The 12,543-nt window shown below is 37.3% G+C and overlaps 1 protein-coding gene across 1 annotated transcript in view; it reads right to left on the reverse strand.

Annotated features, from left to right (window-relative positions):
• csmd3b (CUB and Sushi multiple domains 3b) overlaps positions 1–12,543 on the reverse strand; it is a 642,003-nt gene that overhangs the window by 221,668 nt on the left and 407,792 nt on the right. Inside the window, exons 9-10 of the mRNA XM_047383297.1 lie at positions 6,998–7,075; positions 2,303–2,390 (exon numbers count right to left, since the gene is read on the reverse strand). Of these exons, the coding sequence (XP_047239253.1) occupies positions 2,303–2,390; positions 6,998–7,075 (166 nt within the window). The remainder of the gene's footprint in view (positions 1–2,302; positions 2,391–6,997; positions 7,076–12,543) is intronic.

The raw sequence follows: 12,543 nt of genomic DNA on the forward strand, positions 1-12,543 counted from the left end.
TTGAATATTTTGTTCTGTACAAAGTTGAATGTGCTGACAACAAAATCCCATAAAAATCATCAATGGAAATCAAATTTATTAACCAATGGACGCCTGGATTTGGAGTCACACACAAAATTAAAGTGGAAAAACACACTACAGACTGATCCAACTATTATGTAATGTCCTTAAAACAAGTCAAAATGAGGCTCAGTATTGTGTGTGGCCTCCACGTGCCTGTATGACCTCCCTACAATGCCTGGGCATGCTCCTGATAAGACGGTGGATGGTCTCCTGAGGGATCTTCTCCCAGACCTGGACTAAAGCATCTGCCAAATCCAGGACAGTCTGTGGTGCAACGTGACATTGGTGGATGGAGCGAGACATGATGTCCCAGATGTGCTCAATCGGATTCAGGTCTGGGGAACGGGCGGGCCAGTCCATAGCTTCAATGTCTTCATCTTGCAAGAACTGCTGACACACTCCAGCCACATGAGGTCTAACATTGTCCTGCATTATGAGGAACCCAGGGCCAACCTCACCAGCATATGGTCTCACAAGGGGTCTGAGGATCTCATCTCGGTACCTAATGGCAGTCAGGCTACCTCTGGTGAGCACATGCGGCCCTCCAAAGAAAAGCTACCCCACACCATTACTTACCCACTGCCAAACCGGTCATACTGAAAGATGTTGCAGGCAGCAGATCACTCTCCATGGTGTCTCCAGACTCTGTCACATCTGTCACATGTGCTCAGTGTGAACCTGCTTTCATCTGTGAAGAGCACAGGGCACCAGTGGCGAATTTGCGTCCTGCACAGTGTTGGGCTGTGAGCACAACCCACATTTGTGGACGCCGGGCCCTCATACCATCCTCATGGAGTCGGTTTCTAATTGTTTGTGCAGACACATGCACATTTGTGGCCTGCTGGAGGTCATTTTGCAGGGCTCTGGCAGTGCTCCTCCTGTACCTCCTTGCACAAAGGCGGAGGTAGGGGTACTGCTGCTGGGTTGTTGCCCTCCTACGGCCTCCTCCACATCTCCTGGTGTACTGGCCTGTCTCCTGGTAGCGCCTCCAGGCTCTGGACACTACGCTGACAGACACAGCAAACCTTCTTACCACAGCTCACATTGATGTGCCATCCTGGATGAGCTGCACTACCTGAGCCACTTGTGTGGGTTGTAGAGTCCGTCTCATGCTACCACGAGTGGGAAAGCACCACCAACATTCAAAAATGACTAAAACATCAGCCAGAAAGTATAGGTACTGTGAAGTGGTCTGTGGTCCCCACCTGCAGAACCACTCCTTTATTGAAAATGTCTTGCTAATCGCCAAAGATTTCCCCCTGTTGTCTATTCCATTTGCACAGCAGCATGTGAAATTGATTGTCAATCAGTGTTGCTTCCTAAGTTGACACTTTTATGTCACAGAAGTTTGATTTACTTGGAGTTATATTGTGTTGGTTAAGTGTTCCCTTTATTTATTTGAGCAGTGTATTTACAGATCACCTGGTGTGACTTGAAAGCACAGTCTTACAACTTGCTCCTAGTCCACATGGACCTTAATTGTGCAGCTGCTTGTGCGTAAATCAAATGTCTCGAGTGGGATTGCTGTAGAGGCTTTTCTCATGAGGTTTGCATGTGAATTGCAATCTGTCAAAATGAGTGATGGCCTTCAGATTTTTCTATCACCATTTTTAAAAAAACGATCAAAAACAGAAAATTTCTGATTAACGCGACCCCTGCTGGGACCTTAACAAGAATCATTTGATTTGGTCAAAAGAGGTTATGATTTAGCTTTTTATTAACAAGCACTCTAGATAGATCTAGTGTAAAACAAAGGATGGCATGTGGAAAAGCGCGTCAAAGCCCAGTGTGGAGGATCTGTAATGCTGTGGGTCTTTCTTTTCCAAAAGCCCTGGGAACCTTGATGGACAGCATGGAACGTTTTGAAATACCAGGACATTTTAAAGGCAATCTAGTCTGGCCCGAAGAAATCTAGTCTTGTCCTGGCCTCTGCCATGAATCTAAAATTGGTTTGCGATTGTCTCTTTCAGCAGGATAATGATCATAAACTCAACCGCAAAGTAAGAGTAAAAAATGCCAACAGAGGTCCCAACAATTGTGGCACACATGATTTTAAGCAAAATAATATATATATAGGATTTTTTCCTGTCTTAATACTTCCTTTTTAATTGACAGTTTCATTTTTTTAATTGTTTGAGCTACTGCAACAAAAGATGTACTTTATGGGCTTTTACACCTTTTATTAGGGTTGCCTATTCTGGCCTAGGTGCTATATCTAAAAAAAAAAAACTAATTGTACCTGAAGTCATTGCCATGGCGTTTTCCATTCTCCGGCTCTCCAGGGTCAGGGCAGGAGTTAGATGCCTGTCTCACACCACCCTCATTTACTGAACAGAAAGAGGCAAAGGGGTTAGAATGGGTGTGAGTAGACAAAAACAAAGCAAAACGGCCTCCATAAGCTCTTTCAAGTGCCTCTTTATTTATATCCAGGAGAGGCTGGGGTATCATTGCTTACTCTAATACTGGTTTAAAAAAAATCTGTTTATTTTCATGAAAGCCAACAATATTCATATCCAATTGTTATGAATAAATATTTGCAAGACAACCAACAGCACTGAACTGCGTCAGTGCTCCCTGGCAATATTCTAAAACCATCTGTTTTTGTCATTTAATTGCATTCAGCACCAGTCTTCCTGGGTTAATTTCCAGCTCTTTGCTTTTAGTTTTGGAAACCTGTCTGCCTCATCACTTATTTACTTCAGAAGCGGCAGGGAACAGATTAGAATAGGAGATAGATGGAGGATAGGGTGGTTAGGTAGGCAGACAATGATGTTACAGCAGTCCAAACACACTCTTGATCATCCCAGAAACACTAGACCTTATCTTGACAATAACAATGTCCAGTACGCATCCAAGATGTAGAACAGAGATGAAAACCAGTGCCCTGTAGATACATTCAAGATGTGACATGACCAAAAATATACTTTAGATTATGTTTACTTATGAGCTTAATATTTAAGAAATGTTGTATTGTTTTAATGCGTACTTTTCTGGTTTTCATGGGTGTTAGAATTCTTTATATGAGTTTAGGGTGGTTTTTATATGTACAGTTGGATGTAAAATTATTAGTAGCAGCTGTTTGCAATAAACAAATGAAACCATAGCAATTTAAATAGCTCAACTCGGCACAATTTATGTTACAAGTGGTTTGTCCGCGTTAAACACAAAATCTAACTTTCAACTACTGGAGTTTTGAAATTATTCAACTTCTTCATGGCCAGGAATGTTAGTACTCAGTTGAGTACCATTTTCATGTAATAACCTGAGCAAACATGATTTATGGCAGGACCCCAGCTTCTGGCAGAGTTCCTGAGGTCCCTTAGCCCTCTTATTATGGGCAAAGGCCTTCAGTTGTATATTTTCACATCAGAAGACTTTGATGGCCCCTGTAGTACATTCCAGGACTTCTTCTAACACAAGGTTTTGGTGGACTTTGAGATATCCTTGGGATTATTATCCTGTTTGAAAGTCCAATGATGGCCAAGCTTCAGCTTCTTCACAGACGGAATGATTTCTCCCAATATTTCCTGTTACTTATTTTAATCCATCTTGACCTAAATGCTGAATGCTTGAAGTTCAGCACCAGAGCATCATTGAACCACAGCCAAGCTTCACTGTCGGGATGATCTTTTCAGCACATGCTTCATTCTCCTTCCAGACATACATAGGCCCCAAAAGTTCCAGTTTTGATTCACCGCTCCACAGAACAGAATTCCAAAACCTCTCTAGCTCAATAATAGAATTGTGAAAAAAATATTTCTTCTGCTCTTAGCGCAGTAGTAGTTTATGCTTTAACGTTTAGGTATGGAACCTGCCAGTGTGTAGTATGTGCCTTACTTGCTGCAGGTCTGTTGCTGTCAGTCGAGGGTTTTTGAACACCTCCCTCCTCAGGTATCTGGGGACAGCCATTGGTAGCTTCCTCTGTCTGCCATGTCCAGGTGGCGTAGTCACTGTACTTTTAACTTTAAACTTGTCCACACTGCACACAGCAGCAGTTCTATAATTAAGACCTTCACCATCTTTTGCAAGATTTTCCTTGTTTGAGTAAGTCAAGGATCTTGTCTAATTAATATTTATTGCATAATGGAAAGGTGATTTAACATTAACAGTGATAGATAATATTTAATAACCAGTTTGACTAAAAGGGTTTCTAACATTGTGGAACACCAACAGGTCTTTGAATCCTACCAGACTGCAGTCCATATGAGGTCTGATTCGTGGATGACAATGAGAAGCTAGACGCCCCCTTTCACTACTTTAGGATTACAACACTTGAGTACAGCTATTTGTATGAGCCTTAAGGGTCCAGCATCTACTTTTTAAACCATTAAAAAGTATATTCAGGCCACTCTCTTGTTTGGGCATGTATTTCTTACAGTCAGTCATCCTTTTCCAATGATTGTTAGAACATTAGTAGTACAATCCTGGAAGTTAAAGTTGTCTTGTCTAAGCTATGTGGCAAACAAAACACATTATGGGGTCCTTTGTTATTTAAATGAATGGGCTATTATTAAAATCAGATGCAGCAAGTAATTGCTGTTGAATAATATTCAGTCTACTTTTACAAGAGCTACTAAATTACTTGTTTCATCAGAAAGATTAAACTACAAATAGAAAAACATAATTCAATTTGTATTATTTTGATACCTGATAAAACACATTATGATTTATGTTTTGTTTTTCACACATTTTAACATTTTCCCACTTTTTTTACTATTGCACTCGACTTGTTTTTCAATTATTAATGCTTGAACAACCAAGGTAATGGAATCTTCTAAGGGAAAAAGTGACAAAAAGGGAAAGATTTCTATATTTAAAAACCTAAAAATTCCCTTTTTCTTTATTATCATTTTTTTAAATGGCAGTTGAATTCCAGGTTTGTTACCAATTCTACATAAAAGCTAAATGAATTTGGTTATTCACCTTTTTATTGCAAATATTTTTTTATGACTCGTAGACCCCTAAAAAACTGGCAAAGCACAGTTTTGTCTCATCCTAAACAACAAATCAGATGCCAGCTAGCTCAATTAGGGGCAACAAACACTGGCCAGAGAAATAATTCTGCCCATTTCTGCTTTCACACAAACACCTTCACACCCACGCTGTCTGGGCTATCTGGCTAACACACAAGTACATGTTTAGTCCTTATCAACAAACCAAGCAGGTGGTTGGAGAGTGTATGTGTGCTTGTGTTTGTATTTGTTACAGTAGATAGTTTGTTGCTTTGTTGGAGCGGCTAATTTGACCATCTGGACTATTAACATGACAACAGAGGGACTGGTTACAGTACCAGCACACACTCAAGAGCAAAACACACAAATGCTGACCCACTCTCACACACATTTACAATGACAGACTTAAAGAAACCTAAACTTGAATGTATATTTGTTGATGTAGAGGCTCCGTGCCTCATTGAAGAGTTGAACCTTTTAGAGCAGAGCAAATTATCTTCTGAACCAATCCAAGCCAGACAAATTAACATACAAATTCACATTTGGAGAGACAGACTTCAACCATTACTCTGCAACATGGCAGGAAACCTGGTAAATCTTTAATTCTTTCTCTCTGTGCTGTATGTTTGCATCAACTTAGAAAATGTTTGCAAAACGATTCCCATCCCTGGAACTTTAGCACGTTTTGTCAAATTACACAGAAATGTCAATTTATTTTATTGAAATTTATGTGATAGACCAACACAAAGGAGTGCATTCACTTTGAAGTGGAAAGAACATAATACATGCTCTTTAACATTCTTTAACAATTCAAAAATCTGAAAAGCATATTTGCCTATATTTTTGCTTGCACTGTGTACAACACAGGAGACGGTCAAACTTTGCATTAGCAAGACATAAAAATAAGGGATGAACAGACCTGATTAAAAGAGCAAATGCGAGATTAATATTTTTTTCCAGAGGCTCAAGTTGACCCCTGGTGGAATAGTGACCTGAACAAACAGTGACCTTGCATTCTAAATATCAAAGGTTTTGTGTTCTGTTTGTGTACATTTAAATTAACAATCTCTACTTAATTCACAATATCTGCTGCTTGAAAGCAAAATATATTTTAGAAATTAAGTAGATAAAGTAAATAAAGCCAGGCAGTAAGGGGTTAAGGAGGGGAGCCAGTAACTTAAGGGTGCTGTACCCTAGTTCCAAAAGTGAGTCATTGTTATAACTGGATGTTTCAGAAAGTAATTAAATTTGTTAAATATAAAAAAGTACAATAATTTACTTTATGTAGGAAACACTTTAGGTAGTTTCAAGGTGATAATACATAAAACATCCAAAAAACACTATATCATTTATAATAATCCTAACCTTAGTTTCTATAACTCAGTAACTGCTTTGCTGACCTAAATAACCTGAGCCTAAATATGCATTACTAAGAAGATAAAAAAGAAGAATAAAGAAGAATATGGACGTATGGGAAAGGTTTGAGAAGCAGGCATGGGTGGGCCCACAAACAGTAACATCAGGTGATTCACATTCTGTGATCGAGCCTGAAGTAAGGCAGAACACACCATGATTAAGCTTATCAGAGCAAGCCTATGATTAAATATATAGCAAAGCAAACAAAGAAGGGGCAAAACACTGTGACCTCAACATACACAAAAAGCCAAATCACAGAAACACACAGCAGTCAAGCAGAATACAAAAGCAGCTTTCAGCAAAGGCATTGATGTTCTCAACACATTTGTGCAGCATCAGTGACATATGTTTGACTATTTTAAATTTAGCATTATTTAAACTAACAAAATCATCACATAAGGGATTACAATGATGTTCTTAAGTTAATGCACAAAAGTGTTGAATATGACAATAAACCTTTGAAAGAGAGAGAATAAAAATAGCAAAACATAAGCAAAGGTAAAAATAAAGCAGATAGTCATTATTATCATTTCATTAAACAAAGGGACATTGAGAATTGAACTCACATATTGAAAACTTGTTGCTGGAGTCTTTGCCAGGGAATAATTTTACGCCCCTCGATTTAAAATCTACTGATCGCTTCACTGCAGAGGAGAACAGAAATTACAAAAAGAGAAGAAAAATCAGATAACAGAGTTGATAAAAGCAGGAAGAATAAATTTGACCTCATAGAAGGATTAAAATAAAATTACACATTAATTTCTCTCTCCCAATGCTGGGAGAGAAGAGCAAAGTGAAAATGAACGTAAAAGGCAAAGAAAATTTAAAAATGGTGGAAAAAGATGGACAAACAGAGAGAGAAAGAAGACGGAAGAAGACACAACATTTAAAAAAGAAATATTTTGAAATTTATCATTCAAGATTTGTAAATATTTCTCTCTTTCTCTCTCTCTGTCACTCATAAATGAAACACTGGGGATGTTCTGCTGGAAGCCCCATCATATTCTTAGCAAAAGCTGGGAAGGGGAAATTGCAGCTTTAATCAAAATAACCCACAACTCAGCTCTTTAATCAAAGCATTCAGATAATGAACGTTAGGAAAAGGATGGCTGGATGGAGCAAATCAAAGACAAGAGGAGGGAAACTGATGGGGAGTAAATCCTTGTCAGCGTGAGCTCTGGTAGCAACATTTCATCATGAGCCACATTAACATATGGCGCTGAACCTGTAGGTTAATGTAGCTCAGCAAGTGTGGCTGCAAAGACACACTAAAGATGACAGAGTGTGTGGGTGAGAGTTGTATCTGCATCTGATCACTAATGAGAAAAATAAAACACTCCAGGATAATCTCAGTTTGATTTCCTTCAGATCATATTTGTTAGCCCCATTGTCAACAGCAATTAAAATAAATACAAAATAAATAATTTGTAATGAAAACAGATACATCTTATCAATAAAGCCCATTGACAAATAACTTTGATGTTTGTTTTAAAGACTGACAGATGTCAATTTTACAACGACAATCATATAGTGACAAATGGCAAAAGATGGAAGCTGTTCCAATATTAAACAGTGGCTACATATGTGCACATACATCATTCTGTTTGTGTTTGACATGTGTGAAGAACAGTATATAATAAAAATGCTAATGTTGTACATTGCCTACATATTGACATATACAGTATACATTTAATCATTGTGCAAAGAGTTGTTCCAGTTTTAGCAAACAAAATGGTTTACAAAGTCTCAATTTTCAAACTACAAACATTGTCCATCACATATTTATGCAATTTAAAGCCTTTTTTAAGCCATGCCAAAGACAGTTCATGGATTCCTGCAGACATTCTCTGTGGACCATAGAGTAGCACACTCATGACTGTTTTTAAAGTATGAATAAATTCTGAAAAAACACACGCTTTTCAAAACGGATGCAGGGGAGAAGAATGGATCAGTCTATACATTTTATGCCTCTCTCTGTTATTGTTGAATCATGAATGCTGGCCTAAACAGAGGGCAAATGAGACCTGCAGTGCTTTAGATGTTGTTCTGGGCTCTTTTGTTATCACATCATGAATCATCTTTACACTCCTGGAGAAGGTTTGGTGGACCGGCCACTCCTGGGAAGGTTCACCTTAGCTCCATTTTTGGTCCATTTATGACTCTCACTGTGATTTCCTGGAGTTCCAAAGCCTTAGGAATGGCTTTTGTTACCCTTTCCAAATGGATAGGTGTCATAGACTTTGCCTCTTAACTCTTCTTGAATTCACCAAGATCAGGGCATGATATGCTGTTTTTTGAGATCTTTTAGTCTACTTCATCTTGTCAGACAGATGACATTTAAGTGATTTCTTGACTTCCTGGTTTTAATCAGGCCTGGATGCTTGTCAGACTGAACTTTGCTTTAGTGGTTAATCATGTATTTTAACACAGGATCAGGTTGATTTTGATAGCTTTTCCCCTTAATTAAAGTAATCATTATTTAAAAACCACATTTTGTATTTATTTAGATCAACTTTGTCTGATATTAAAATGTGTTTGTTTTTTTCACATTTAAGTGTAGCAAAAATACCTTCTCACACCACTCGAATAATGTCCACCTATATGTATGCTCAAAAGCAACATGGGGCAACTATATAAATCCTTTGCCTTTTATTTTACCTTTGAAGAAAGAAAAGCTGCAGTAATTACGTAATTAATCTTGGATAATTTTTCATTATACATTTTAGGGGGTATGGTAAAAATACGTGAATTACAATGTTAGTACATTTACACATTAAAGTAAGGTGTTTAAACAACAATAAATTAAAAGTTGCATGAACATATGTAATAAATGTCCTCAAAAGTCTGAAAATGAACAGACAATAAATTACTCATTATCTTGTGGAATAGGTCAAATTCAAATGACTTGAAGTTTTACATCCTATATTTTTCCCCTATAGAATTAGATTTTGTAACACAGTAGACCTTTGTGATAGACAACAAGCCAATGTAACATGATATAAAGCTCAGAGCAAGTGTCCATTTACTGGGTGATGTGCATTTGTAAGATGAAATATTTCAACTGGTCAAACCTTAACTTAATAATTTCATGCTAAACAGAGATTTAATAAAACAAGAAGCCTTTGCTCTGTGAAAACCAAAAATAAAGATCCAAATTCTTCTTTTTTTTTTTTATCTCATCTGTTCTCATTGCCTCATCTCATAAGCCAGATGTATCATTGCATCCATATTTATTCCTGTCAGTACCTAATGCTGCTCTATTTGTTTGGTTTGTTTTCACTGAACCAAAATATTACCAGTCAGAAGTCAGACTAAGCCATGAAAAGTAACAGTGGCATGTGATCAGCATATCAGTACACTGTCTAATGAAAGAGACCCTTCTTGACTGATCATAAAAACATTTTTTTTTTTTGTCTTTCATAAATCAGATTGTTATGTTTTGGTGGCCCTTTAGTCTTTTCATATGCCATGGTACAGAGTGTACTTCTCATTAAAATGGGAACCAGTTGCATCTGGTGTCCATGGCGCCCAAAGGGCAAACAAACCAGCCTTGTATATGACTGAAAACAACTTCTTTATTGTACAAAGCAGGATTCAAAATGTACCTTTTGTGTGTGTGTGTTTGTTTTCCATCATGTATTTATAAAAAGGCTAAAATCAATGAATGAATGCATGCTTGAAAGACAATATCAGATATCATATCCACAGCATCTTTTTTAAGTGGTTTGACATCTTTTCAACACTCTAATCATGCTGCTTCCATAATAAACCCTGGATCTGTCATCATCAATGCAAAAATATATTTTTTAGCTTTTTAGTTTTATATTAGTTCACATTTCCCTAACATTTTAAAACTAAACTCAGAGTTTGCTCCAGCAAGTCATGTACCGCTGTTGCTTATTGCTGACACATTTTATTTAAAAAAACATCAACTTCTTAGCAATCCACCCACCTACACAAAGACTCAACTTTATTATTCCTGACATCAGTGTCACAGTTTTTAAAGCAGAAAAATGTTTGATAGCTGATAAACTGACTGCTGTCTCTGAGAATGCATTTCTCACTTCCAGCATTTAAAAAGATTCATATAACACAGATTTATATTATTGTTTTCAGGTCAATTCATAAACATTTTGTTATATAAGTGAACATTTTAATTTTTTCACCACATAACAAAAATAATAAAAATATCACTCTTCACTCTTCCACTTCATCCGCGACCGGGTCGCAGGGGGCAGCAGACCCAGTAGAGACACCCAGACGTCCCTCTCCCCAGACACCTCCTCCAGCTCCTCCGGGGGGAGCCCAAGGCATTCCCACGCCAGCCAAGAGACATAGTCCCTCCACCGTGTCCTGGGCCGTCCCCTGGGCCTCCTCTCAGTGGGACATAACTGGAACATCTCCCGAGGAAGGCATCCAGGAGGCATCCGGTATAGATGCCCGAGCCACCTCAACTGGCTCCTCTCGATGTGGAGGAGCAGCGGCTCTACTCTGAGGCCCTCCCGGATGGCCGAGCTCCTCACCCTATCTCTAAGTGAGCTAATAAAAATATGAAACCCTAAAATGCTTATTTTTGTAACAATTGGTCTAATATTTCACATGTATTAAGTTTAAAATATTTTCTTATAGTAAAAAAAAAAAAAAACAGCATATTGTGTAGGTGTTTTTAGGCAATAAAACTGAACTTCAGTTATCATAAATAAAAAATTAAGTCAGGTATAAAACACATTTTGTCCATTAGTTTGTGATATTTAGTGCACGTGTGCCAGAAGCCAATAAAAGTAAAAATTTGTTGTTGGTAGCATAAATTCATTCCTTGCATCAAACCTTCTTAATAAGCACCATAAAGCCTGTCCTATACGTAAATATGTATCAAAGTTAAATGTGACTTGGTTAATATTCTAGCATACATGCAGAAACACTAATGCAAACAGATGGAAGGGCAGATGCATTTAAGCAAGCTACGTTTATGAGCTGAAATGCTGAATATTTAACTAAACTATATTTAGTTACAGAATAATAGCTCAAATAGGGCTCGGAAGTATTCAGTAAGACACCGAAGCAAATAAGTAAATCATTAAAAAGACGCACTTATGCTTATTCTACAATAAACTTTATTGTCTGCTTTTTACTTACTAAAGATCAGTCATATTAGTTTACAACTGATGCACAGTTTACAGCAACATTAGATGCCAGGAGCCAAAACTGTGAATTCATTCAAAAAAATTTACCAAGTGTTGGGTTAAAATAAGCTGAGAAGATAGGATAATTTATTGGACATGGTAGAAATGGATGTAAAATTACTGTATTGATGTTATTTAATATTTGCAATAAGTGGTCAAAATGTAACACCTAACTTTAAAAAGAACTGAATTGGAGGTCAATTGATAAGAGTTTCTCTATAGTCTATCTTTTAATTTCTATTGGACAAAATATACTCATATATAGATAATTTAATATCCTTAAGGACAGAATTGAGCTGTGTAAGATGTACGCTGCACTTGGGTGTGTGAGAAATCCGTGCTGTTTTGCTGTACATTTAGGGCCACAGTGAAATCATAACTCAGTCAGATTTAGAAAAATAAAAATTTTATTCATCTATGATTTTTTTCTGATAAGAAATAAGATAGACACCTCTCAAAAGCTAATAAAAACACAAAAAATAAAAAAATGTGAAAAAAGAAATCTGCTTTTATTTACTTTTTCCAAAAAAACTGGTATGCTAAATGTTAGTTTAACCCTTGTCTATAAACAATGGAACAATCTTTACTGGAATTACAGCATTCAAACCCTTGTTCAGCCTTTTGCATACTTACACCAGTATTTTGACAATTTATCTTTAGTGATGAGCTCTGAGTCTTTGAGGTTAGAAAATCTACTTGCTATCACTAATATTTAGTTCGCTCCACACATTCTCTCTCCTATTTGTGTGAGGACACTGAATGGGCCAATCCAAAATGTTAATATTACTTCCAGTCAGAAGGAATATATTGGTAAAATTAAAAGATTACTTGAAAGCTGAAACCGCCAGCAGTATGAACAGATTTGGGCTTTATTGCACATAAGAACAAAAACTTCAGTATACAATCTCTCTGCTGTCCGTGATGTACCG

Source organism: Girardinichthys multiradiatus, chromosome 13, assembly GCF_021462225.1.
Source record: "Girardinichthys multiradiatus isolate DD_20200921_A chromosome 13, DD_fGirMul_XY1, whole genome shotgun sequence".
NCBI lineage: Eukaryota > Metazoa > Chordata > Actinopteri > Cyprinodontiformes > Goodeidae > Girardinichthys > Girardinichthys multiradiatus.